This window comes from Trachurus trachurus (assembly GCF_905171665.1).
Source record: "Trachurus trachurus genome assembly, chromosome: 6".
NCBI lineage: Eukaryota > Metazoa > Chordata > Actinopteri > Carangiformes > Carangidae > Trachurus > Trachurus trachurus.
Genome location: NC_139897.1, coordinates 22,564,499 through 22,590,164, shown reverse-complemented (window position 1 = coordinate 22,590,164; position 25,666 = coordinate 22,564,499). Strand labels below are relative to the sequence as shown.

Genomic DNA, 25,666 nt, shown 5'->3' with positions numbered 1-25,666 from the left:
TCACAGAGGGAGACTGGCGCCGGTTAAAGGCTGCATGCAAATCCATTCTCTTCGTTTTTTTTCCAGTTAAATGGGGGAACAGAAACAGAGTCAATGATCCTCTCTGCCTTTTAAAGGTCTTCTCCTCCTTATTGTGGTTACAGCAAAAATATATATATATATTAATTATAAAAAAGCAAACTCTTCTTATGCAGCTAAATTGTTGACCCAAGCAACATACTATCCATGAGTGGGATTCATTACCCACTGACCTATCCAGCTGGATGTTTTCAGCCCTTTGTCGCTGTCTCCTTCACAACCCAGACCAAACCCGAGGAAGCCAGCTATCAGAAGAAGCTGGTGGACGGTTGATCCTGCAGCCAGTCTCCTGTCTCAAAAGAAAACAGCGGCCAAGATCAATAATGAACTGTTATTCTTCTGTTGACCCAGGCAACATACTAGCCATATGGCCGTATAGCCATGTAATTCTAGTTCAAAATGAGAGAAACCTCATTCAAAGTTCAGAGAAATGTGGCAGAGTTAAAAGTTCAATGTCAACAGTTGAAGAAACGATGGCGAGGGATTGACAGGGAAAGGGCTTAATCTCCACAATAAATATAAAATGAACTGGTTGGTGAAACGACAGAAATCGTCAGTAAATAAGCTCAAGGCATGGAGAGAGGAATGACAGGTGAAGATCTCCACTAAGGAGTGGGAGAGGGCCTGTACCAAAGCACAATCACAACCACAAACAGTGAACACACGAGTTAGACTGGTTAATGCGTATGTACATAATGACTCCAGATAAACCAATCAATCAGATTCAAAGGTGCTATAGCAGATGTTTGCATAAAGTCTTTCACTGAGCCTGTGCATATTCTCATTTGTCCAGGTCATAGTATCTCAAAGGAGGTTAAATCGAAAGCAACTGGACTTAGTTATTTGTCTGGGAAAAATGCGTTCCCAGACAAATAACTAAGTCCAGTTGCTTTCGATTTAACCTCCTTTGAGATAAAGTCTTTCACTGTTTGTAATAGAGAAATTCTGGGAAGAGATCAAACAGTGCGTTGAGGAAATATTAGTTGTAAAAATACCTTTAGGACCAAATATTTTTCTATAAGGTATATCTATCCAGCGAACTGCAACAACTACTTTTAGAAATAGGCCTGCTGTTGGCCAAAAGTGTCATTGCAATAACTTGAAAGGAGGTGGATAGGCCGAGGATATAGTTGGTAAATAGATTTCATAATTAACAATGACGTTTGGTTTTAATTTGTTTAATCACCTCAGAAACAGAGTAGACATAATGATTGGTTTATCAATAAGGGGTCAGCTGCCACTCTGAGCTGACAGTGGTATTTAGTATTTACTTTGAACTGTTTATTTACCTGTAGCCTAACTGTCTTGTATTTAAGGCTCAGTCGTTCCAACAGTGGGTGTCCAGACTCTGGAGACCTTTGTGGTTGAGAGAGGCTGCACCCTATGGCCGAGTAGTAGCCTAAGACTTTATTTTGATGATCATTGTTTATTATTTACTGGTTGTTCCCTTTAGTTAGACAAAACGGTTGCAATAAATTCTCAAAACCTTAGTATAGGCCTCTGTTGTTTCTTATACCTCACCAGAGGCCAAGTTTTTTTTGCATTCACAACCTGCATACGCTATTTGGTGTAAAATGGTCTGATATCAATGCAGCTTAATATCGTCCTCAACCAAATGGGGAGTGAATTCATGTGAGTAGGTAGCCTACTGTATAAGCTGCTACAGCAGGGGTGTCAAACTCATTTTGGTTGAGGGGCCCACTTGATCTCAGATTTCCCTGTTTTAGTGCAAAGAAGTAGGCTACAAGTAGGCTACATTATTAAGATGTGTTTTTAAGAAAAATATGTGCAATTTCAACAATATTATGTCCATTTTGCTTTCTATTTAATTTTCACTTGGCAAATTCATTGGCCGTACGTTTGACACGGTCCCTGAGCTAAGTTACAGGAAGTCTTTCCCCTCATTGTATTTAATTTTTTTTCTCTTTTATTTACATCATTCATCTGTTTTTTGTTTAGTTTTTTGTACTTAGTCTAATCTTCATTTCTTAAAGATAGGTGGGTGGGGGGATAGCTACAGGTGTGGGAGCATTAGCTACGTTCTGGTGGTTGTGGGTTAAACTATTCACAAAATAAATCAAGATATCCTATGTTGGGGTATGTTTCCAAATATGCATGTGTAGCCTACTCTCAAGCAGGAAAGAAGAGATGTTAAAAAGGGTCCTCCCTCCTCCACCCAAAGTGTCAGTATAGTTGCAGTGCCGCTCTTTGCCACTCTTGGTCGCTAGATGCCGGGAGAGAGGGCGGCAGCAGCAGCAGCAGCAGCAGACTGGGATGTTAGAGACCAGAGAGAGAGAGGAGAGAGAGGAGGAGAGAAGCCGGTTGCATCGGGGGCTGGCCTTGACGGAGAGAGAGAGAGAGAGAGAGAGGGGGGCAGTCAGTCATGCCAGCTTCAGTTCCTTTGTAGCTACACTGTCAGAGAGCCGAGGCAGCAGCAGCAGCAGCAGCAGCAGCACAAAGCACGTTGCTCTGACTCATAGTGTGACACGCGCACACCGCCGCAGACTCCTCGTGGCTGACTGAGCTGAGCTGAGCCTCGGCGGCATCGGACTCGGACCGGGAGAGAGAGGAGGGAGAGGAAGACCACACCACACCGACCGACTGGCAAACAGAGGGAGAGAGAGAGTCGGGTCGGCCAACCGGGAAGCTTCGTGTCCCCCCTACCCACCAACCCACCAACCCACCTACCCAATAAGAGTGACGACGACGAAGAGAAGGAAGAGGAAGAAAAGAGGAAACTCCGCTAACATCACATCACATCACATCACAGCATGTCTGGGCTAAAGAAGAGAAACTCCAACTCCTTCGCGGACCGGGAGGAGGACAAGCAGGTCACGCAGAAGATGCTGGGGGACAAGGGAGACCCCGCCGGCCAGGGGGGCAACAACGACGCCCTGAAGGACCCCAACAACACGACTGGAGGAGGAGGAGAGGAAGAGGCTGCAGGGTCTGGGGTCGCCCTGAAGAGGACCATCACCCTGGTGAACGGCGTGGCCATCATCGTGGGCACCATCATCGGCTCGGGCATCTTCATCACCCCGACCGGCGTGGTGCGCGAGGCCGGGTCCGTGGGGCTGTCGCTCATCGTGTGGGCGGTGTGCGGGGTCTTCTCCACGGTGGGCGCGCTGTGCTACGCGGAGCTGGGCACCACCATCTCCAAGTCCGGCGGGGACTATGCCTACATCCTGGAGGTGTACGGATCGCTGCCGGCTTTCCTCAAGCTGTGGATCGAGCTGCTCATCATCCGGCCGTCCTCGCAGTACATCGTCGCCTACGTGTTCGCCACCTACCTCCTCAAGCCCATCTTCCCCGACTGCCCCGTGCCCGAGACCGGAGCCAAGCTGGTGGCCTGCCTCTGCATCCGTGAGTAGCTAAGTTAGTTAGTATAGCCTGTGGTGATGGTGAGGATGCATGATGAGGATGCATGATGCAACTTCAGGCGCAAGTTGTGTGTTGTGTTGTAAAAACAAAACAAACGCATGCATGCAGGTGAGCGGAATGCACATGCAGCTCACTTCCTGGTTGTGTAGTGTGTGTAAGTGAGTGAGTGAACACACCTGGCTCGGACAAACCGACTCTCATTCATCCACTTTTTCATTTTAATTTTTTTTTTTTTATATCAGTGTCCTCCATCCTTTCTTATGGGCCACGTGTTGGCACTCAGGCTCGCGCGCATATTAGCCTATAAGACACGCGCTTCAAACACTGGTGAAAACTACTGCGTTTATTACATCAGCCCCGGAAAAGGATGCTGCTGGTATGCAGCAGCATCACATTTAGGCTAACAACCCACTCATTCACAAATGCTTGCACTGTTTAATTTTGCGTATTGTAAATATTTAAAAGGAAAAAATAGATCATTTTTAGATCAGCTGAGAAAATAATAATTGAAATGTGTCTTTAATAATTTAGATCAAAAGAGAAAAAACGAATACCCTGGCTATAAGAATATCTGATTTGAGAATATTTTCTTTAAAAAATAAACACTAATAACACACTGAAACTGTAAATAAGAAATACAAATTTTCATTTACGGCACCTTCATTGATTTTAATTGGTAAAATCTTTAAATGTAATCAAGAAACCTGTGAGATCCTATGAATTATTTGTGTTACATCAGCAGAGTAATTCCCATTATCCACATACTGTAAGATACTAAATTATAACATAGCATTATTTTGTGTTCTAAATAATTGGATACGCCTTAATGAGATACTTTATAATATTGAAAGGGGTGTTTATCACTTTTCATGAAAACTGCGAAATATATGAGGATTCTTATTGTTTTTTTTTAATTTTTATTTAACCAGGTAATTAACCCACTGAGGTCCAAGATCTCTTTTTGCAACGGTGACGTGGCCAATAAACACCACAATTAACATAACAACTGATAAACAGATAAAGTACAACAAGAACAACAATTATGCAAATGACAGGCGGTCACCTCACAGACACTGTGGATACTGATAACAATTTAAAAACACATGGCACTGTTAAATAGTTTTTTAACAGTGATTTTTTTCTACTCACTTTGGAGCAGTTTGCTTGTGATAAACAAATAGGAACTAGTCAATTAAAGTAAAGTCAATTAAACCTCAGCTGTAAATCAGAAATGTAGTTAAATCTTCCTGTTGTGTGGATTATTAGCTGCTTGAGCCTCTGATTGTACTTGACCACCACACCCCCCACACCCCTGTCTGAATACATTCATACACATGACACCGTATATAAGTGTGTGTGTGTGTGTGTGTGTGTGGTACCAGCTGGTAACCGTAGTACCTATAATCTTCAGATTGACTGAAGGCTAAAGCCGAGTCTGGCTGAGAGCGCATGACAAGGTCGTGGACCAAGAGGATCAGTTATCTGTGTGTGTGTGTGTGACGTGCGTGCGTGCCTATGGTGGCGGTGGTGGTGGTAGTGTTGGTGGTGGGTGGGTGGGTGGGTGGGTGGGGGGCAGCGGGGTGGTCAGGGTCATTGTGGGGCTGAGAGCCAGATCTCTACACACACACACACTTATCCATACCTCTCTAGGTCTATTTTAGTCACTGCTCATTGTTCTGTTTGGCTCATTTCTGTGGGACTTTATGAAATTGAGACGAGTGTGTAAATTGTCACACATGCGTGAAATTTCTGCATACGTACAGTACATGCACGCACACACATGAATATTAGCCAGGTGTGTGTGTGTGTGTGTTTGTGTGTGTGTGTTTGTGTGTGCATGGCATGCCTGTGTAAATTTGGATGCCAGGCTCTGAGTGTGTGTGTGTGTGTGTGTGTGTGTTCTGCCCTCTACTGTACTCAACCTCTCTCTCTCTCTGTCGCTTTGTCTCGGTCCCTTTAACACAGAGCCTCATTGTGCTCCGTCCCGTCCTTCTGTCGTAGCCCCGACCTGATTTAGGAGCTTTGAAGGGACCTGCTGCTTTAGTTAATCACTTTTAATGGGGTCCAGGGGTTAGGGGCCACTCCAACAACTTTGAGTGTGTGTGTGTGTGTGTGTGTGGAGAAGGCATGGGGGAGGAGGGGGGGCTGGGCTGTACCAGTACTGTACATGGGCATGTTGAAGACCCGGGGGTATACAGGAAAGGATTTGCTTCCCTGTGAATGGTCCTAAGTGAGAGCCACAAATAAACACATGCACATGCACACAACAAGTTAAAGGGATAGTTCACCCAAAATTCAAATTTTCATTATCATTATCTACTCACCCTCATGTCGACTAAGGGCTGGGAGAAGTTTCAGAGTCCTCCGTGCCTTCTCTGAGTTACAGCGGGGCTCCGTGCAACGCTGCATGTCCATATGACGGTTGCAAACGGAGCTCACTTTTCTTCGTCCAAAAAGACACACCAAAAAACATCCAAATACCTCCATAGTGCTCGTCTGTAATGTCCCTCTTGTATTGAAGCCCCGACATGAGAAATTGTTCCGAAAAAAATGTAAAAAGTATATGTTTTAAGCTTGTTTGTAGCGGAAGCTCCCAGTGTTGCTCTGCCGTGAACTGGGTGTCAATGCACAATGCAAACAAAACAAAAAAAAACACTTTGAGGTAAAAGTGAGTTCTTCATGTTCCCAGTGTGAGTTCCTCTGTTGCACAGTGTCCTGCTGAACGAATGAAGATGCCCTGTGTGTGTGTGTGTGGTTTTCATGTGATATGAAGTTGAGGAAATCATGTAAGTTGCACCAAAGATGTGTTTAATAAGTCAATCTCTCTCTCTCTCTCTCTCTTCCTCTCTGTCTCCTCTTTGTCTCTGCAGTCGTCTTGACCTCTGTGAACTGCTACAGTGTGAAGGCGGCCACCAGAGTGCAGGACTTCTTCGCCGCAGCCAAACTTCTAGCGCTCGGACTCATCATCATCATTGGCTTCGTCAAGATCGGTCAAGGTATTCACACAAACACAAACACACACACAAATGACTTACTAACACAATTTTGTAGTGATTATATATATTTAAAATTTGTCATCAAAAAGTCTACAGTTAAGCAACCAAACTAAACAACGTCAAAGGTGGTGTTGACTTTTAAAAGTTTGAATCAAAATGTGGTAAAAATGAGTTACAGAAAGTGTGTTTTCTGTAAATGTCAAATGCCAATGAAACAAACCCACTGAGCTAACAGGCCGTTAAGATAATAATAATTTAATTATATATTTATAATAATGTAAATTCCTAAAGAAACAGTTAGAGAAACATAACAAGACTCTCGGGGATGTGTAGCACTGTAGGGCACGCACCCATCAGATCCTAGTCTGCGCAGATGTAGCTTGTGGGCACACCTTGAAACAGGATGTGGTTAGGTTGATTAAGTTCTCAAGATGTTAACACATCAAGTGTGAGTCCTCCGACTGTATTTGATTTTCTCACTTCCGGATGGTTTTGCTACGTTAGCTCAGCTGCTGTGAGGGTAATCGCCTTGTCAGCTCTTATGCACAACACAAATGTTGGTTGTTAGAAATAAAATTGTCCTGAATTTAAGACCTAAAAAAAAACAACACTTTTAAAAAAATCTCCCTGATCTCTAGTTATTTGAAGTCCTGGCCAAAGTTTTTCTCAGTGTAGCCTTGTTGTCTTTGTTGCATGCGAGTAGTGAATCGATGGATGGTGGAGTAGCTGGTGTTCGGGCTTCTTGGAGTCGGGCCGAACCCTCATTAAGGTCGCAGGATGTTGTGAAGTGTAGCCAGAAACGAGAGGACACAGAGAAACCAGACAATGACTCTTAAGCAGAACACAGCCCCTTTTCATTTGGGAATCTACTCATTAGCTGCAAGAAAGTTTGAGCCACACAACAGAGTCTGGAGCAAACACAAAAAAAGGGACTTCTACTGCAGGTGCAAAGGTAAATCAACATGTCTATTGCAATGCGGACAGGAAGTGAGCTCAGAGAGTCGAACTCTGCCCACTAGAGGACGGCCGTGCAAATCCAGACTTTAGGGGTTCAACGGGTTCATACCACAGAGATTAGACGACTATGATTTGCAGTCGTAAATATCGAAGGTGGCGTAATACCCTTCCACTTCCTTTCCAGCGATTAAAAAAAACAAAAAACAAACCCTCTAACCAGGTAACTGTAGGCTTATCCCCTCTGCTGCCTGTTTGCAGCCCGGTCCTGCTGCGTTTCTACTGTATGACTGCGTCTCCTCCTGTCCTACATGAAAACCGCTCTGCTCCTCCTCCTCCGCACACAGGACGAGAGTCAGAGCTGCATTCGGTTGTAGGGAATCTGAATTTTTCTTTGTCTTCCATCTGAGCTCAAAGGGGGGAAACCGAGTAAAACTGGGGAAGTCAACAAGTGTGTGAGCTGAATGTGAATGACCGAGTCGTGCAGATTTTTGGAGCAGCGGCCTGAAAATGACTGCAGGATCCATTGTGTTCGGTCTACAGTTTAACAAGAGAGAGAGAGAGAAACCTCACAGTGGATTTTAGTCTGACTTGCTGCACCTGCAACCTCTGTATGTTTCCTCTCTCTGTCTGCGCACCCATGACCTCTGACCCTTTGACCGCCTGTCGTTGGCCCTGGAGGAGGAGGAGGAAGAGGAGGTGTAATTTAGCTTTGAAGTGTAGCAGGTTTCTTCTCAGTCTCAGTTTAACTCTAACTGCAACACCAAACCTACATCTTTAACTATTGGAACGTAAAACATCTTAAATACTCAACAAAACAAACAGCAAATTGAAAAGAAGTGAAACTTTAACATTTTTTTCTGTTAAATATAATTTGGAAATGGCTCTTTTTTTTTTCAGTAACAGAAAAACAACACAAATTTCCCAGATTTCTCAGTTTTAATGAAAACAACTGAGCTTCTTGTCCCATAACAGTCGACATTACTCTGCACATTTCCTAATTAGATACGTCACGTTCACTCAGAAGCTGGTTCTGTACTCACTCATTCATGTCCTGGCAGCATTAAAGAGGCCATCGCTGAAAGCTGCTGTAAAAACAACTCTGTCTCGTAACGTTCTGTTATTATCTCATAGCGTGGTGAATGTGCAGGTCACAACTTGTCCACCAGAGCCTTTTGGAGTTGTTGGATTGTGTATTTGATGAGTTTGATGAGGTAAACCAAGGAATCCCATTCGCCTCTGTAGCGTAGCTCTGAGCAGCTCGCGGCTCTGCTCCGCTGTTCTAAAAATAGCCTGCACCAACAATTAAAGGTAACAAACCTACTGCTAAGACTATTGGGATTATGGCAATGGGCTAATTTGCCAAAATGTTGAACTATCCCTTTAAATATGAAGCCTTTTTCTTTATATCAAGTTTATATCGGTGAATTAGGAGCAAACTTCAGCCATTTTATGGCCGGGATAACAGACGCTATACCTGCAGATACTGAAGCTAATACTCTGTGACAGACTGGCTGTCTGTGTGGAGGTCAGAGGTCACAGGTCTCAGGTCGGCAGACCGGTGGGCAAACAGGACGTCAGTGCAGGAAGGAGAGTGTCAATGAGGTTGGAGTGGAGGGGGAGGAGAGAGGGGAAAGAGATGCGTGGTACTTCCTGGGGAATTTTAGCAGCAGAGTCCAAATAAAACAGTATGCTTCTGCATCATTCACTGATGCTGTAGTTTCTGTAAAACTAAATGTTTCTTCTATTTCCAGACAAGCTTGTACTTGTGTTTTGTTTGTGTGAGTGAGTTTGGGTCGGTGTTTTTCCGCTGACGTCAGACTTTAATAGACTTGTAGTGAAGAGAGATGTTATTAGATGTTCTGCCATTTAGCATTTGAAAGCAGAGAGTAGAGGACGACATGGTGACTTTGACTTTATGTGTAATGTAACAGTAATGTAACATCTGGTAAATCTTGAACTTCATTTAGCTCCAATTTTACAGTTTCCTTGTTTTTATTTGAAGTATTCATCCATAAAAAGATATGTGCGTGTATTTTTTTTACATATCCTCTCTTAGGTATCCTCTGGAGCTCTAGGTCAATGTCAGCCAATCAGAAGAGAGGAGGCTCTCAGAGTCTCCTCTCCTCTGATTGGCTGACTATCTTTCTGAGTGATCAAATAGAAATATATAACAGATTTCAGGAAAAACTCTCAGAGAAGCCAGATCCTGTAATGTTGGGACGGTCGGACCAAGTGGGCGGGGCCTGAGGCATGGCTGCTGTAACTGTGACATCACAAAGTTACAGGAAGTGCTGACGGCTTGTTTTGAGGCTCAGTGTTGTTTCTGTGGACTGAGCGCTTTCTTCCTTTCACATATTCAACTAAGAAGTAATCTATTTAACACTTTTATATTATTAAGATACCTTGAAGGAAACAGATGGCATTTATTCACAATAATTAACATTCACATTCACAAGAATTTCACTACTGATCATCAATCAGTCCCACTGGCTAGTGACTATAGACTACAGAATAAAGTCTGAGTTTTGGCCACTTTACCAATAAAGAAAAACAACTTATTGATTTTCATGTATTTTAATTCCTTAAAAATGTTTTTAAATGAGGTCTGAAATCCTCTGAAATAGCTGATAATTTCCACCTGATCCCTAAGATCTAAAGTAACAGATTTAAGCTTGAACTGCTCCTCGTCCACATCCACACTGAAACCATGTGCGGTTTGTCTGATGACTGTTTGTCTGTGTCGCTGGAGCATGAAGAGTATAATTCTGCTCATTTGTAATTCTTAGTGAGTGCATTGCGTCTGATGTGTTTCTTAAATCTTAAACACCAGTCTGTTGTCATCATAGTGCTTCTAATTACTGTTTTATCTGAGTCAGTGGAGATTATGTCGATTTAGACTAAGACTGTGTGTGTGGCTGAGATTATATCAACAAGCTCACCTGGCAGGCTGCTCCAGAGGGGTTACTGGGTAATTTATAGATAGTGGTTCAACATTTTGCCAACAACTGGATCGTAAGGAAAATGAAAATTGGAGAAAAAAAAAATTAAATATAGATTGTTTATTACCCATTTTAGGCTACTGGTAGTTTCTGAAATCTAATTAATTATTAGTGCAGATTTATTCTTGAGTAGACAAAGTTATAGAATATTATTTTGCTCTTTTATTGAATGAGATTAAGTTCATAAATGACTCTGACACTTTACCTGGTGTCTTACAAACTGAATTTAGCCTACTGTGTCGGAGCTTTGAGGCTCATGAGGTCAGAGTCGGCTGCTGTCTCAGATTAGTGTCCGCTGTAATCTGATTAGCTCCGTTAGAGCTCCTGCTTTCTCAATATGACACCTGGCCTCACGGTTTGGAAGTGAGACGTTCACCCGGGATGATCTCTTCTTCCTGGCGCACACTCACCTCTGATTTACTTCACCTCTTCATCTCCTCATACTCCATCTGTGACGAAGAGCATCTCAGCCTCATCTTCATTCCTGTCTGATAGTAATTTAGTTTATAGATAGATATCAGTAGGTGACGTCACGGTGCGTTCCACCGGGCCGCCGCCATGCTGGGTACCGAACACTGAGTTAACCTCTATTCAGATCAGTGCAGCCACATCCTCTCTGACCAGAAGACTGCTGCCTGATGTAGTTTGGATATGGATATTTCTCATTTTGATGGCCTTGCCTTGAAAGCACACACCTCCAGCACCTTTCTGCTGAGACGAGCTTTGACGGCGCGGTGCGCCGCTCTCTCTCCCGTTAAAAGTTAATCTAGCTCACCCAGTGGACCTCTCTCTCTCTCTCCTCGTCTCTCTCTCTCTCTCGCTCACTGTCTCTCTCCTGTTACTTATAGCCTATGTGTTTAACCAAATACACGAAAAGCCAAATCAAATCAAAAATGCGTAGCCCACTTCTTTTTTTTTCTTCTTTTTTTTTTTTTTAACTCACAGACATTTATTTTCATAAAGTAATAAAATATCTCGACATTTTGCCATAGTTAACATTGAGACAAAAGGCTGCAGGAATGGAAGAAGAATTCGGCAAATCATCTTATCACGCAAAAAGGCACAACAAACAGGTTTTGCACAATGGTTTGCACAGAAAAGTCTTAAAATATGCGCAACACCTTCTCATCACAATCCACGCCATCTACACAGTTACGTTATCAGCTGTTATTAAAACCCAACTCATCAGGACGCGATGACCACCACTCACATTAAACAAACCGTTAACAATTAATCCACACTCAAACCGAAGCAACAATAGTGTTAACTGTACTCAACAAGCTGTTATTACAAGGTTTACAACAGATATGACAGACAACCTGGGCCGTGTGTGTGCGTGTATAAGAAAGGGAGGGAGAGAGGGAGAGAGAAAAAGTAGGTAAAAGCTGCTAGCTGTTAGCTACCGTAGCTCAGGCGTCGGTCTCCCGTCAGGTAAAAGCTGCTGTTTATTCCTCATATGAAGCTCATGAAGTTGTTGAGCCTCTCCGGTACAGTTATCCATCACTGCTGTTGAATTAGCCGCTAAACTGCTGGACGCTAAAACCGAGGGGGCGTCTGTGTGTTTACAATTCACGAAAGAAAGCAACGTGAACGTACGTGCCGCTCACACTCAGTAGAGTGAGGCAGCCTCCCTTGGCACATGTCTCCCAAGCTGTTTAATGACGGTAAAAATGAAACAAAGTAAATATCCTGCATAGTTTCTCTTTTCTGTGCTGCGCTGATCAGAGCGGCGTCCCTACCTAGTGTATTTTACTTAGCAACGATCTGTTAAACAGGAATAACAGACTGTTAAATGCAAAATCAAGATGTAAATAAATATCAGAAATATCAATAAATTATCGGAATACGACATTCAATAGAGCCATGTAATAAAAAAAGGTTTATCCACTATTTTTGTGAGATTTGATGTCACAGCCATGGATGTATTAGGTCACAGCCCATAGACTGCCTTTGGAAGTCGGTACCCAAGATGGCGCTGTGACCGGCTGCGAACGCTGTGTGACGTCACGTGATATCTATCAATACAGAGAACTGAGTCGCAACGTTTACATTGTGGTTTTCTGCTGCTCTACACACCACTAAACCTCTCTCTGTGTGCTTTTACAACGGGAGGAGGATGCAAACTGGATCCGGTTTTGTAAATATACAGCACCTGTCCCCCCACCCTCGCTTCGTTTTTGTTTTTCAACAAACACACACTCACTTCCTTCTCCATTACCTGCTGCACTCGCTCTTTGAACTGAATGTAAACTGAATCAGTGCCAACGCCTACCTACACACTTGATTAAAGAAGCAACCAGACAGAAATAGGGATGTCACGATTATGAATTTTCTTGGTATGATTATTGTCAGAGAAATAATCACGGTATTACGATTATCACGATTAGTATGCACTAATTAATTTCACAACACTATGAATGTGTCAAATAAATCGAATATAGTCAAAATATGATTACATTACTCATTGTTTACACAAAATATTTCAAGTATCTATTACCAATTCTTAATCCCCAGGGGAAACGTTTGAAATATTCAGGTCATAAATTGTCATCTATACCAAATGTTTGCATTTATTTTAATCGTTTTTTGTTTTGTTTTGCTTTTTTTTTAATTAAAAATGACACTTACTAACATTTAAATTCCTACCAATTCAATGTTACGTTAGTTAAATGGACCAGTATCTGTGCATTTACCTTTATTTTTGCGCACATCTGCCGATATGGTTCCCACATAATCTTTTTTGGAAAGTAACGGTATTTAGGAATCTTTACGATTAATTACTTATGGCGTTTAATACCACGATTAATTGTGAAAACAAGTAATCGTGATATCCCTAGACAGAAATAAAATAACATTACAGCTCACATATTCATTTTCAGTGTGAGAGTGAGATGAGAGGAGCGACAACAACAGTCTTATAAAGTCTGTGTGATGGCGATGGAGCTGGAGCCAGGAGGAGATTAGCCTCCTGGGATTATTAGCTTTAAGACTGGAGGCAGCTAAAGCTTTTCTCTGTCCAAAGTTCGAGAACACACACACAAAAACAAAAATGTAGGAACTGTTTTTTTTTACAAACTGTGTGTGTGTTTGTTTACCCTGCTGACACCACAAAGAGTTTCGACATCCATCTCTGTTGTGGTCTGTGACCCTCAGCTACAGCTTCACTCCTTCATTTCCCCTGAAGTGTGTGTGGTTTGACCACATAGGTGTTGTGTGTATTTTACTGAGCCAATGAGGTGCAAGTAAATACGGTTAAAAGTCTGCACCCTCCTTATTGTTATTATTATCACAGCCAGGAACTACTGTAGATGTAGTGTCCCGCCTTGTCTGTCATTCAGTCACTCTACTACGTAGGTATGTGTGCACCGTGTGTTTGCTTTGTGGTGTGCGTAGGTATTTTATTTCTTGTTTTTAGTGTGTGTGTGTGTGTATGTGTGTCTCACTTTCACTGCCTGGCACGAGTATCATGTGACCAGCTGATCACAGCTCAGTGTGTCCTGACCAGCATGGTGGAGGAATAACAACAATGGAATAAAAGGGGAAAAATAACAGGGGGGACAAAAGGGTTGAAGATGAACATATTTCTTGTCATCTTGCAGAACAGTTGAGGAAAGAGGAAGTGGCGAATGATTCAGACTTTCAAAACAAATCACCCATTAAAGCTTTCTGAGCAGAAGCTGTGTGTATCAGAGTGTCACCTGATTGCTCAGTGTATGTGTTGCCTCTAATACAGATATTTAATACAGACAGATACGGTGTATGTTACCATTATTATTATTAATATTGACAGTCAGTGTAACCCAAGACTTGACATAGCCTACTGTATAAAACATGTCTGTGAACAACCGTTTAAAAAAAGTTTGAAGAGTTTAAAATCTCTGGTATGTGAAATATCTGATCTTGTTCACCGACAAGTCGAACCAGTCTGTGAACAATGCTTCAGGGAGAAAAAAAAAAAAACTTTAAGTGGAGGGATGTGTCTTGAGGCCAAGTATAAAAAAAAAAGTTCTGTGTGGGCCACTCAGGCATCAGGAAAGTACACATTGTTATGTCGGAAATACATCAATCAAATCAAATACTTTATTGCCCTGACAGGGAAAGTTGTCTCTGGGAAATAGTGCTGCAGGCATAGTAAAATTTTTAAAAAAACATCTGAAAAACACATGTAGACAAACAATATTACACATGGTGGAGAAACAATGTTAAAAGTTTAAACTTTTAAGAGTATAACTTGCCCTGCTCAGTTTAGAGCACTTTTATATTTTTTTATGATGGCCATAACATGATGTTATGTGTTTGTCTGCTGTTTGTGTGATGTATGTTTGTTTTGTAACCCAAGCCAGTGCCGAAGATAATTTTCCATTTTATTTAGGTTCAATGGACAATAATGTAGTCTTGAGTCTGAGTCTGATATGAGAAAAGTGGACAGAATTGTGCACTGGCATCTGAGACATGATCATCGTTGAGTTGGTGCAAGTTGCTTTACTTGAAGGGATAGTTCAACATTTTGGCAAATTGGCTCATTGCCATAATCCCTATAGTCATAGCAGTAGGTTCGTTACCTTTAATTGTCGGTGCAAGCTATTTTTAGAACGGCGGAGCAGAGCCGCGAGCTGCTCAGAGCTACGCTACGGAGGCTCATGGGGTTTCTTGGTTTCCCTCATCAAACTCATCAAATACACAATCCAACAACTCCAAAACACTCCTGTGGACAAGTTGTGACCTGCACATTCACCACGCTATGAGATAATAACAGAATGTTACGAGACAGAGTTGTTTTCGAGGCAAATGCAGAGACTGCTTGCTGAAAAACCGCCCCCGACGGGAACGTGCATCAGCGGTTTTGCATGAATTTACCTCTAAAACAACTCTGTCTCGATGAGGGAAACCAAGAAATCCCATTAGCCTCTGTAGCGTAGCTCTGAGCAGCTTGCGGCTCTGCTCCGCCGTTCTAAAAAATAGCTTGCACCGACAATTAAAGGTAACGAACCAACTGCTAAAACTATAGAGATTATGGCAATGGACCAATTTGCCAAAATGTTAAACTATCCCTTTAAGAATCATAATAATAATAGGCTAAAATAAAATAAAAGTTACATAGAAATGCACATGCCCCGAAGGAGTAATTGATTTAAATAAAAATAGAAAATAAAAATGCAAAGTGCAAAGTGCCGTAGTTCAACATGCACAGACATGCAAATGTGCTCGGTGGCTTTCAGCCACTGGGATGGAGCAGGTGAAGCAGCAACAATGAACCTGTGTTACATCCTCCGCCGTCTCCCCGTGGGGCCGGTCTGAAGGACCCTGTTGTCCAGATGGGGACAGCGGGGGACAGACAGCGTAGTTATCAGGCGTTTCCCACAGTGCACAGTGGCTTAGGCCTAACCCTCCGACCAACACTGTACTAACACTGGCCCGGGGCTGTTGGTTTAGCAACCGTCGCTGTGTCTGAGAATGTGTGTGTGTGTGTGTGTGTGTGTGTGTGTGTTGGGAGCAGGTCCACCAGGAATGTGGCGCAAACCGGGAGAAACCTGGGGGTCAGACAAAAGGGGGCCACAAGGAAAAAGAAAATGTTGTAAATCCTCAGAATGGCAAAATAAAATGGTATCCCACCACCACAACCACCACCACCACTTCTTTTTCTGTTTCTCTGGTGGTCGTCCCCATCATCCACCAGCGCCTCATGTTGATCCGCAGAGCCGTGCCTCCGTCTGGGTCGCTTATTGACCGTCTCGGCCACTTCTTAACTCCATTAAACCCTGCAGTCCTTCACTGATCCACATACTGAGGCAGATTTAAGATGGATATCCAAAGGCTTCTTGGCATATGCAATTATTGAAGACAGGCCGGTAAACTGGAACCACTGAGCAAGACATAAGGATATATATATATATTTGTCCTAACCTGTCCCCCTTTTCTCTCCTCGTCCTCTCCAGGTGGGACCGATGGACTTCTTCCAGAAAATTCCTTCGAGGGATCCAAATATGAGTTTGGGAGCATCGGCCTGGCGCTGTACAGCGGCCTGTTCGCCTACGGTGGCTGGTGAGTTCATTCACAAACGTGCTTGTTTATGTGTGATCAGGTTGAACTCCACTGTGCTGCCCTTTCTACATCCGGATCAGACCAATTAAAATGTTAATCCTGCCCAATAATCTTATTCTATGATTTCTTGGTGAACACCTCATGGTGGAAACCATGGTTTCGCCAACAAGATGCCACTGATTTGGCTTTGCCGATGAGAACCGGTGTCAAAAAGGAAAAAAAAAAAATAGATCACGGACTTCATGATCGATTACCATGGCAACGAATGAAGTGTCGAAGCTTCGATTTTTTGGGGTCAGCCCGAGAACATGACGTATACCACTCGTCTTTGTCTGGTCAGTCGTCTGGGAAACATGATGCTGCGTTTGGACCAAAGCAAAACACAAATATGTGTGAACGCGAAACTTACGAGCTGAAAAATGAAACAATGTAGTTGTAGTTTCACCCTTGCACTTCAAATGTTGTGCAGTTTTTGAAGCAAAGTGGAGCTTAAATAATTGAAAGTTTGATGTGAAACAGTTTTTTTTAATTAAGTCGTGAATTTAGAAGAACATGGGTTCTGGGTTTTTTTTTTGGTTTTTTTACTGACTACTGAAATTATGCTATTGTGACAACAACGTTGTCACTCAAAGTGGCCATCTCCTTAATATTGGCTGAATTTTTGGTTAAATTGTGCTTTCAGGTGATCAATGGCTTTTCTTTTCACTCTTAAACATCCATAGAATTAGTTTCTTAGTTTAAGTGGTAACTAGCTCTCACTTCAACTAATTTCTGATAAACAGTTTGGCAGTCTACATATCAGTGTAGCATCTGTAGTATAGGCAGTCATATATATATTTTTACAGAGCAGTAGTACAATATGCAATACATCTGTTTTCAACTGAACTGCGTCTAATTGCCGACCTTCCTGTTTGCAGGAACTACTTGAACTTTGTGACTGAGGAGATGATTGAGCCTTACAAGTGAGTATGAACGACTGATTCACACACACACGGCATCAGATCGGCTACACAGACTCTGTAATGCAACACACCTTTTCTGTGTCTTCTTCAGAAACCTTCCTCGAGCCATCATCATCTCTCTGCCCATCGTGACGGCGGTTTACGTTCTGACCAACTTGGCGTATTTCACCACGCTGTCACCAGCCCAGATGCTCAACTCGGAGGCCGTCGCCGTTGTAAGTCTTCGCTCTTGTGTCCGTCCACATCGCCTGCTTGGCCGGACTTTCATCAGTTGGATAATGAGTGAACCCGAAACAGTATTTTTTTATTTTTAAGGTGATAGTGTGTGAATACTGGTGTGAGCCTTATTGACTGAGAGTAAACTAAACAGTGCGGAGCCAAAGTCCAGAGTGGAAAAAAAGCTTTTGTTGTTTATTATACCGTTCCCTTTGTGTAAGGGTATGAGGAAGGAATTGATATCAGATATCTTATTATTAATAAACTGTGTGGACTTATGGTGCAGGCTAACAAGCTATCGGACCAAACACATTAAAAAGGAGTGTGAAATAGTAACATATCTGTCCTGTGTATGTGTCGTCCTGCAGGACTTTGGAAACTGCCACCTGGGTCCGATGGCCTGGATCATCCCGGTGTTCGTGGGTCTGTCCTGCTTCGGATCAGTCAATGGTTCTTTGTTCACATCATCCAGGTAACATTTACAGACATGTCGATGTCTTGGATGCTGTTTTTTGTCTTGTGTTTGTAATACTTGCTGCAAATCCAATTTCCCTGAACTGAACTGAACTGAACTACAGCTGTAAATGTAAAAAAGAAAAACATACTTAGAAAACACAGAATCAAACTGCATCCAGAGTCATTCACCATATTCGTACTCACTTTGCCTCTCAGGTTGTTCTTCGTGGGCTCTCGGGAGGGTCACCTGCCGAGCCTGCTGTCGATGATCCACCCCAGCCTGCTGACCCCACTGCCCTCGCTAATATTCACCGTATGTACTTTTTATTTTTTAATTTACTGTGCACTAGATCACAGGGATGTTGCACCTCATATAACTTGTTTGAAATGTGTGTGTGTTCAGTTTGGGGTTGCATGACTCTAATGTTATGAAAGTCGAGTCGACGTCGACTAGTCGCTGATGACGTCATTCATGTTTTTCCGTCATAAAAAAATCACAGGAGAAGGGAAATGCTTTGCAACAATCTGTATTCACTGACAGACAGCTCACGCACAAAGATTAGTACACAGAACAGCAGATATATAAACATACTTCTATATACGTGCAAAAGAAAATAAGAAAATGACACACAGGCGATGGGTCTCACAATCCTGCTCAGTCACAGTTTCAGTCACAGTCTTTGTTTTTCGATCCTGGTTGGTTGTTGTTGTTGTTGTTTAATTGCCTGCTTATTCGTCTGCTGTGGTGTGCAAGTTTTTTTTCAATGAAAAGGTTTTTTTTTTTTCCATCAACGATCCGTGGAGCACTTGCATGCCGATCTGTGGAGAGCGATCACGGATCAACACTGATCCATTGGCTCTCCCTTACGATCATCTACGTGCTCAATTTGGACACTCTCACCTAGAATAAAATGAATAACCGAGTTTACCAAGGCCGTGCATTCAGCTATAGAAGACAATTTAAATCAATTAGGGTGACGGATTAGTTTCATTCAGCGCACTCTGTTGCTTGAAGCGGCTCTCCTCATTGTGGAGCAGTAAAGTCGACTAATCGACTGGTCGACTAGTCTGTGCAACCCCTAGAGTTCAGCTGTGGATCAATCAGAAAAGACAATTGGCCGTGTGGTTGTGTGTTTTTATAATTTCTTCTGTCTTCTTTGTGTCTCCAGTGTTTGATGACGCTGCTCTACGCCTTCTCCAAGGACATCTACTCCGTCATTAACTTCTTTAGTTTCTTCAACTGGCTCTGCATCGCCTTGGCCATCATTGGGATGATGTGGCTACGTTACAAGAAGCCCGAGTTGGAGCGGCCCATCAAGGTGAGGTGGTGGCGACCAATCAGAGCACAGGAGGCAAATGTTACCGACTAAAGCTACGTTCACACTAAAGTTACAAGTGACCTGAATCCAATTTTTTCTCTCCAATGTGACCCATATCCGGTTTGCTTTTGACAGTGTGAACAGCACAAGTCACATTGAATCTGACACTTTCAAATCAGATTCAGGCCACTTTCAAATGCGGTACTGAATCAGATTCAGATGCGATTTTATCCAATGTGACCGCAGTGTGAACAGCTAAGGCGGATTTAATGTCACTTTACAATGTTTACTCTAGGTTTTGTGGCGGCAGGACCACACACACACCCAGAGCAACAAAAAAAACGGCTCGATATAACGTGGGATAATTTGACGTGCAGTGGCGTGTGTTTACCAACAACAGAACAGCTGTAGTGAGAACGTGAGTGCTGAAGGAGACAAGATTAAAAATAAAAAAGGACACGTGGTGTTAAACTTTGGGTTGTAATAACCTTGTTGATGTTGTTTCTTAATAAACCGAACGCTGCCCAGCGAGTTGAGACACTTTAGGAGGTTTATATGCGTCTATATAGGGTACAAACTAAAGTAATGGTAGCCTAACTGAAACCAAAATACAGAGTTTGTCTCTTTTTCTTCACTCTTTTCCTCCTCGGCAGCTGCTCAGACATTTTCCAGTTTCCATCTCACAGACATTTTGAAATAAAAGTGAAAATACTCATTCCCTCTATGTTTCCTGTACAACAGCGTGCGGCGCATGGCATCGTTGTTATTATTATTCGGAACCACAAACCATTCACACTGGGATCTGATATAGGCCACATTTTAGACGGTAATGTGAACAGCCAAACAAAAAAATTGGATCTGAGCAAAAAAAAAAATCAGAGTTGAGCATTAAGACTTGCAGTGTGAACGCAGCCTAAAAAGACTTTCTTCTTCATCTAACCTGCATGTTACCTCACACCAACACCACATCAAAAAAAAAGCCTCTAAAGTTTCACTTGGTCTTTGTCAGCGGTGACTCCCACTCAGATTATCTTTGGCAGCAGGAAATGTTTCCTCTTTGTCTGGGAGCCATTCAGTTTGGGATGAAAAGAGGCTGATGGCAGATTAACAGACAGAGGAGACGCTGGATGGCGGTCAGCTGGTGTCGAGGCCGGCGGGTTGGTTACAAGAGAAAGGTCTTCTGACTAGAACATACTGCTGCAGGACTCCCCGACACACAGAGGACCATTGTGCCATTGTTGGGTTTTTGTTTGCATGTGAGTGCGTGTGTGTGTGTGAAGTTTTCACGTGTGATGTTGTGTGTGTGTGTGTGCGTTGTGTATCTCTTATTAGAGCCGGATGGCCGCCCTGACTCTACTCATCCGCCTCCTGGCATCGGCCGAGTGACAGTGTGTTTGACAGGGGCGGAGTCTGGCGGGGCGCTGGGGTGGAATAGGCAAAAAAGATGTATTGGCCCAGTGCTCTGTGTGTGTGTGTGTTGGTGTGTGTGTGTGTGTGTGTGTGTGTGTGTGTGTGTGTGTGTGTGTGTGTGTGTGTTGGTGGGACAGTGGTGGCACTGTCTCTCGCGGCTGACCTCCGTCTTGCTCGCTCGCTCTCCCACTCTATTTCTTTCTACTTCCTTTGTCTGTCGCATTCCTGCTGTTCATCAGATTTAGGGCGAAGCTGCCAGAGAACCACTCAATTAAGTTTACTAATTAATATCCTCACTAACCCGATCATTAAACCCGTTCACGTCCTGGCCAAAAGTATGCCGACGCCTTAAAGGAATAGTTTACCAAAAAATGAAATTCAGTCATTATTGACTCACCCTCTTGCTGATGAATACTCCGGAGTAGTTTTTTATTCCTCAAAGTGCATCTGGAGACCCGGTAGACCGGTTCGTAGTCCAACTAAAACTTTATATGAGAGTCAATAGCGCCTGACACACAACGTCCATAAAACTACACAAAAACCCTCTAATCTTCCTCCTTACTGCTCGGCCGCTGCAGTCCAAGTGTCCTGAAGGGATATAGTCCAGAGTTTACTCGAAACGACGTCATTTAGGACATTTTTACAGCCTAAACTGTCCTGTATTGAGGTTTTTGTCTGGTTTTATGGACGTTTTTGTGTCGGGCGCTATATATAAGGATCATATAAGGATTTCGAACCGGCCTCCCAGGTCTCCAGATGCACTTTGAGGAATAAAAAACCACTTCGGAGTATTCATCAGCATGAGTGTGAATTTCATTTTTTGGTGAACTGTTCCTTTAACATTAGTGATTCTGAATCTCCTGCAGTCGCTGCTGGTGCAGTAGATCTCCAAGAGGTTTTCCCAGTAGATCTGGAGAACAATAGAAAAATTGTCCCAATGGGAAAAATGCACTGCAAGTACATGAAGACTTTTTTGCAACATGACAACAACATGTAAAAGTCGGCGGGACTGAAGTGGCGGCGTCCATGTTTTTACTCATCGACTCCGCATGCAGACAAAGCAGCAACAATAGAAAAATAAATGAACACTCTTTCTTTAAATAATTTTGTTTATGTACTGTAGCTAGAAAAATGTAAAATTGTATCCCCAAGTGGGAAGAAGAGTTTCATTTTACCTTGTTTCCATCTGTACAACTTTCAGTGAAAAAGCCAGTTAACGATGGTACTTTATTCGATTTGCTTACTGCAAATGTGAATTTTAATTTTGATCAGATATAAGCAAACTAGTCTCCCTGTAAAAAAAAGCAAAAAACAAACAAACAAAAAAATTCAAAATAGGCTTCATGCTTTTATTTTTTGTTTTAGCATGAAATTCAATATTCAGTTAGAATCAAAAGTGTTTATTGAGGAATTTTTAAAACAACTATTTTACAAAACAAATGTACAGAGATACAGTGCATTTTTAGTGACATATATTCTGAGACTGGACTTAAAAGCACTTGATGTTAAGTCAAGTGCAGTTAAGTTCAAGTACAGTGAACAGGTAGAGCAGCTCTTATCAGCTAATGTCAAACAGGCTTTTACCAACTGGAGGTTATTTCCGAACATCAGGCGTCTGTTTCTTCATCTTCTTTCAACTCTGAGTTACACTTGTATGAACATGCCTTCTTGTTTTATTATTTCTTACAACACCCACGTTCAGTGAAGAAGAATATTAGAGTAAGAGCCAATCAGAGGCCGAGTAGGGGGCGGGCCTTCACAAAGTGCAGGTGGGAAAAAAAACTTGAGGTTCACAGGTGTGACCGAGGGAAAAACGGAGCCACTGTTCGATTTACACTGTCGAAGTAAATTAAACTTAATCTGTTTACGTATTTGTTCTGGACAAGACAGAGCAGCATTAGCACATGTTTCACTAATGAGACTAATTTATTTAGTGGGACAAATGAATGTAGAAGGAGCAGCTTAACTTAGACTCTCATCTGAGTCTCGCCAAGAGACTGTTTCCCCCAAAACACTGAACGTATCTTATTAGTGAGGAGGAGGGTTGTGCTTTGTTAGCATCAGGATGAGAAATAACTTTGTTAATCCCCTGTGGGAAACTGTTGTGTAACAGAGCGCCATTTCACATATTCAAATTCAATAAGGTAAAAACAATAATATTCAATAACATTCACATAATTCATATTCCCATGATATTTAACTTGTTTTATTTATCTATGTATGATTTACTATTAATGGTGATTCTGAGGTGTGTTTTTTATTGTGTGAATGAGCAGCTGACCAATGTGTAAATTTCCCTCGGGATCAATAAAGTTGAATCTATCTAATCTATCTAATCTACAGTCAGTTTGAACAGGATGAATTATCAGATTATTGCAGGGCACATGGCTGGAGGAAAACTGTCCAGGGATCAATCAATTGACAGACAGTTTGATTGTCCCGGCAGGATTCACTTCCTGTGGTGCAACGTGGGAGATGGAGTCTCTCGTCTCATGATCTCATGAATCTTTTAGAGCTAAAAAAAGAAACCCCTCTGGTCTTTTCCCCCTGCAGGTGAATCTCCTGCTGCCTATTAGCTTCGTGCTGGCCTGCTTCTTCCTCATCGTCGTCTCCGTCTGGAAAACTCCCAAGGAGTGCGCCATCGGCTTCGGCATCATCGCCACCGGACTGCCCTTCTACTTCCTGGGCGTGCGGTGGAAGACCAAACCCAAGTGGCTGCTGAACGGCATCTGTGAGTATAGCTTCCACGTTTCCCACATTCTGTGTTATAAAGTGTTTTCTTTCTTGTCTGTATCCACCTTTTTCCGAACGTCACAAACGTTAGCCGGTTTTGCTCTTTCGTTGGAATTTTAATTTTATATTTCCATGGTTTTGGTAGTCGCGGTAAATGCATGGATTTAAAAAAAAAAAAAAAATTTCAATGAAAATCTGTAAAACGCCTCCTGGATCATCACACCAGCTTTTAACAGTGGATATCACACAAATTGACATCTGTGTTAAAAGCCAGCGTTAATAGATCCATGCGTTTACCGCAACTATGACAACGACTGAAAACTATAACTACTAAACGTAAACGTACAATTCCACCGGAAATGCAAACGTTCGGAAATTTGTGGATACAACATCTATTGCACGTTGTCTGCCCGTCCTGGGTGAGGGATCCCTCCTCTGTTGCTCACCCTGAGGTTTCTCCAATTTTTCCCTGTTCCCTGTTAAAAGGGTTTTCTATGGAGTTTTTCCTCAGTGGATGTGAGGGTCTAAGGGCAGAGGATGTTGTTACGATGCCATGTGAAGCCCTTTGAGACAAACTGTTTGTAAAAATGGGCTATACAAATATAATTGCCTTGCCTTGCCTTGCCTACAGCACAGCACTTTGTCTCTTTATTTTATTTATGCCACAGTCTTTGGAAACGGTCATGTCACTCTATGTGTATGATCTTAACCTCTGTGTGTGTTTGTGTGTTTGTTTTGCAGTTTCAACCACGGCCTTCTGTCAGAAGGTGTTGGAGGTCGTCCCGCAGGAGTGAAGAACGACGACCCTTCCTCTTAATTTCAGCCAGTGGCCAATCAGATTCCACCGACGGTGATCTCTTCTGACATCACAACTGATGAAGCTTGACCCCATTCACCCCCCTCCCTCTCTCTCTCTCTCTCTCTCTCTCCATCTCTCTTTCTTTCTCTCTGTCTTTCTCTTTTGTCTCACACCCCCTGTCTGCAGGGTGCTGATAAGGACCCGATGAAGACGGACACATGCAGGCGTTTGAAGTTACCGTGTCTTTTTCAGTCTTCACTTTAGTCCTCTGTTGTTCGGTTGCTGACATTTTTGGGTTGTTATGTTTAGAAATGACTTATTTTTAGTCACTAACGATCGTTCATAGGCCATTAATGTGTTTTTTTTTTGCGTTTTGTGTTTTTTTTTTAATGATGCATTTCAATGAAGTGTCATTTCTCTGTGAAGAAGTTCCTCTGAAACATCCTCCTGTTGCATTTAGCAAAGTTGTGCCTTAATGTGGCAAGTGAAGAACTGTCGGTTTTTGACGGTTGATGACGTCCAGCTGCAAAACAGCTGGGAAGAGAGCTCCCGCAAGTCTGAAGCTAGAAACGAGGAGCTTGTGTTTTATTTTTGTTTTTTGTTTTTTTTTAAAAGCAGTTATGAATTTTCTTGCTTTCCAGTGGAAGTTGATCGTTTGTTCTCAGTTTTTTTTTTTTTTCCCTCTGAGACGTTCGGTTCTGCAGTCGTCACAGTTCTCTGGCACTTTTTTAGTTTGAGGTTTTCTTGTGTCGTCTGTGTTGCTGTCGCTCGCCGTCCTAGACTCCAGACTGATCTAGTGTCTTAGTGTGGCTTCATCGGCCGCTATGAAGCTATGAAGCCTCTGACCATTCAGTGTGTTGTTGACTTTTTAGCCCTGCGCTCATTTTTGTATTTTTGTCTAAGCTGCTGTAGGAAGAAAAGAGAGTGAAGCTCGATGATGATGATGATGATGATGATGATGATGATGATCACAGTTTTGGTCTGTTAGGAGATGTCTGTTGCTGTTTTTTGTGTTCGTTCTGCGTGGTGCAGCTAGAAAAGACGGAGCGGCTCCACCAGTTTTCATAAAAATCGGATGTTTTGTCTTCTCTGGACTGTGGAGGACCCTGATGATGTCATAGTGATGTCACCAGCATTACCTCAACATAAAAAAAAATTTAAAAAAAGTTTGCGTTACAAATACAAAGCAAATGTGGGCTTGTTACAAAGTCAAGAAAAGACACTATAAAGAGAAGCGTAGGATTTATTTTGGAGCCTCTGCTGCTTCAGTTTTGACCATTCCTCTTATCGATACCGACCTCATTTAACGTCATGCAGT

At 42.6% G+C, this 25,666-nt stretch overlaps 1 protein-coding gene across 1 annotated transcript; it reads left to right on the top strand.

The window, feature by feature from the left end:
• The first annotated feature begins 2,811 nt into the window (after window positions 1–2,811).
• Window positions 2,812–24,459, top strand: slc7a5 (solute carrier family 7 member 5). Its single transcript, XM_083973160.1, has 10 exons — window positions 2,812–3,441; window positions 6,330–6,455; window positions 16,348–16,453; window positions 17,371–17,415; window positions 17,507–17,630; window positions 18,000–18,103; window positions 18,304–18,400; window positions 19,257–19,406; window positions 23,370–23,547; window positions 24,291–24,459. Exons 1-10 carry the CDS (start codon window positions 2,850–2,852, stop codon window positions 24,341–24,343), a joined length of 1,575 nt encoding a protein of 524 aa, XP_083829286.1. The 5' UTR covers window positions 2,812–2,849; the 3' UTR covers window positions 24,344–24,459.
• Window positions 24,460–25,666: the final 1,207 nt, after the last annotated feature.

Coding starts and splice junctions, on each gene's coding strand:
- slc7a5 (XM_083973160.1), top strand. CDS start 2,850: ATGTCTGGGCTAAAGAAGAGAAACTCCAACTCCTTCGCGGACCGGGAG. Junction 17,631..17,999: donor ACTCGGAGGCCGTCGCCGTT/GTAAGTCTTCGC, acceptor GTCGTCCTGCAG/GACTTTGGAAACTGCCACCT. Junction 18,104..18,303: donor TCTTTGTTCACATCATCCAG/GTAACATTTACA, acceptor TTTGCCTCTCAG/GTTGTTCTTCGTGGGCTCTC.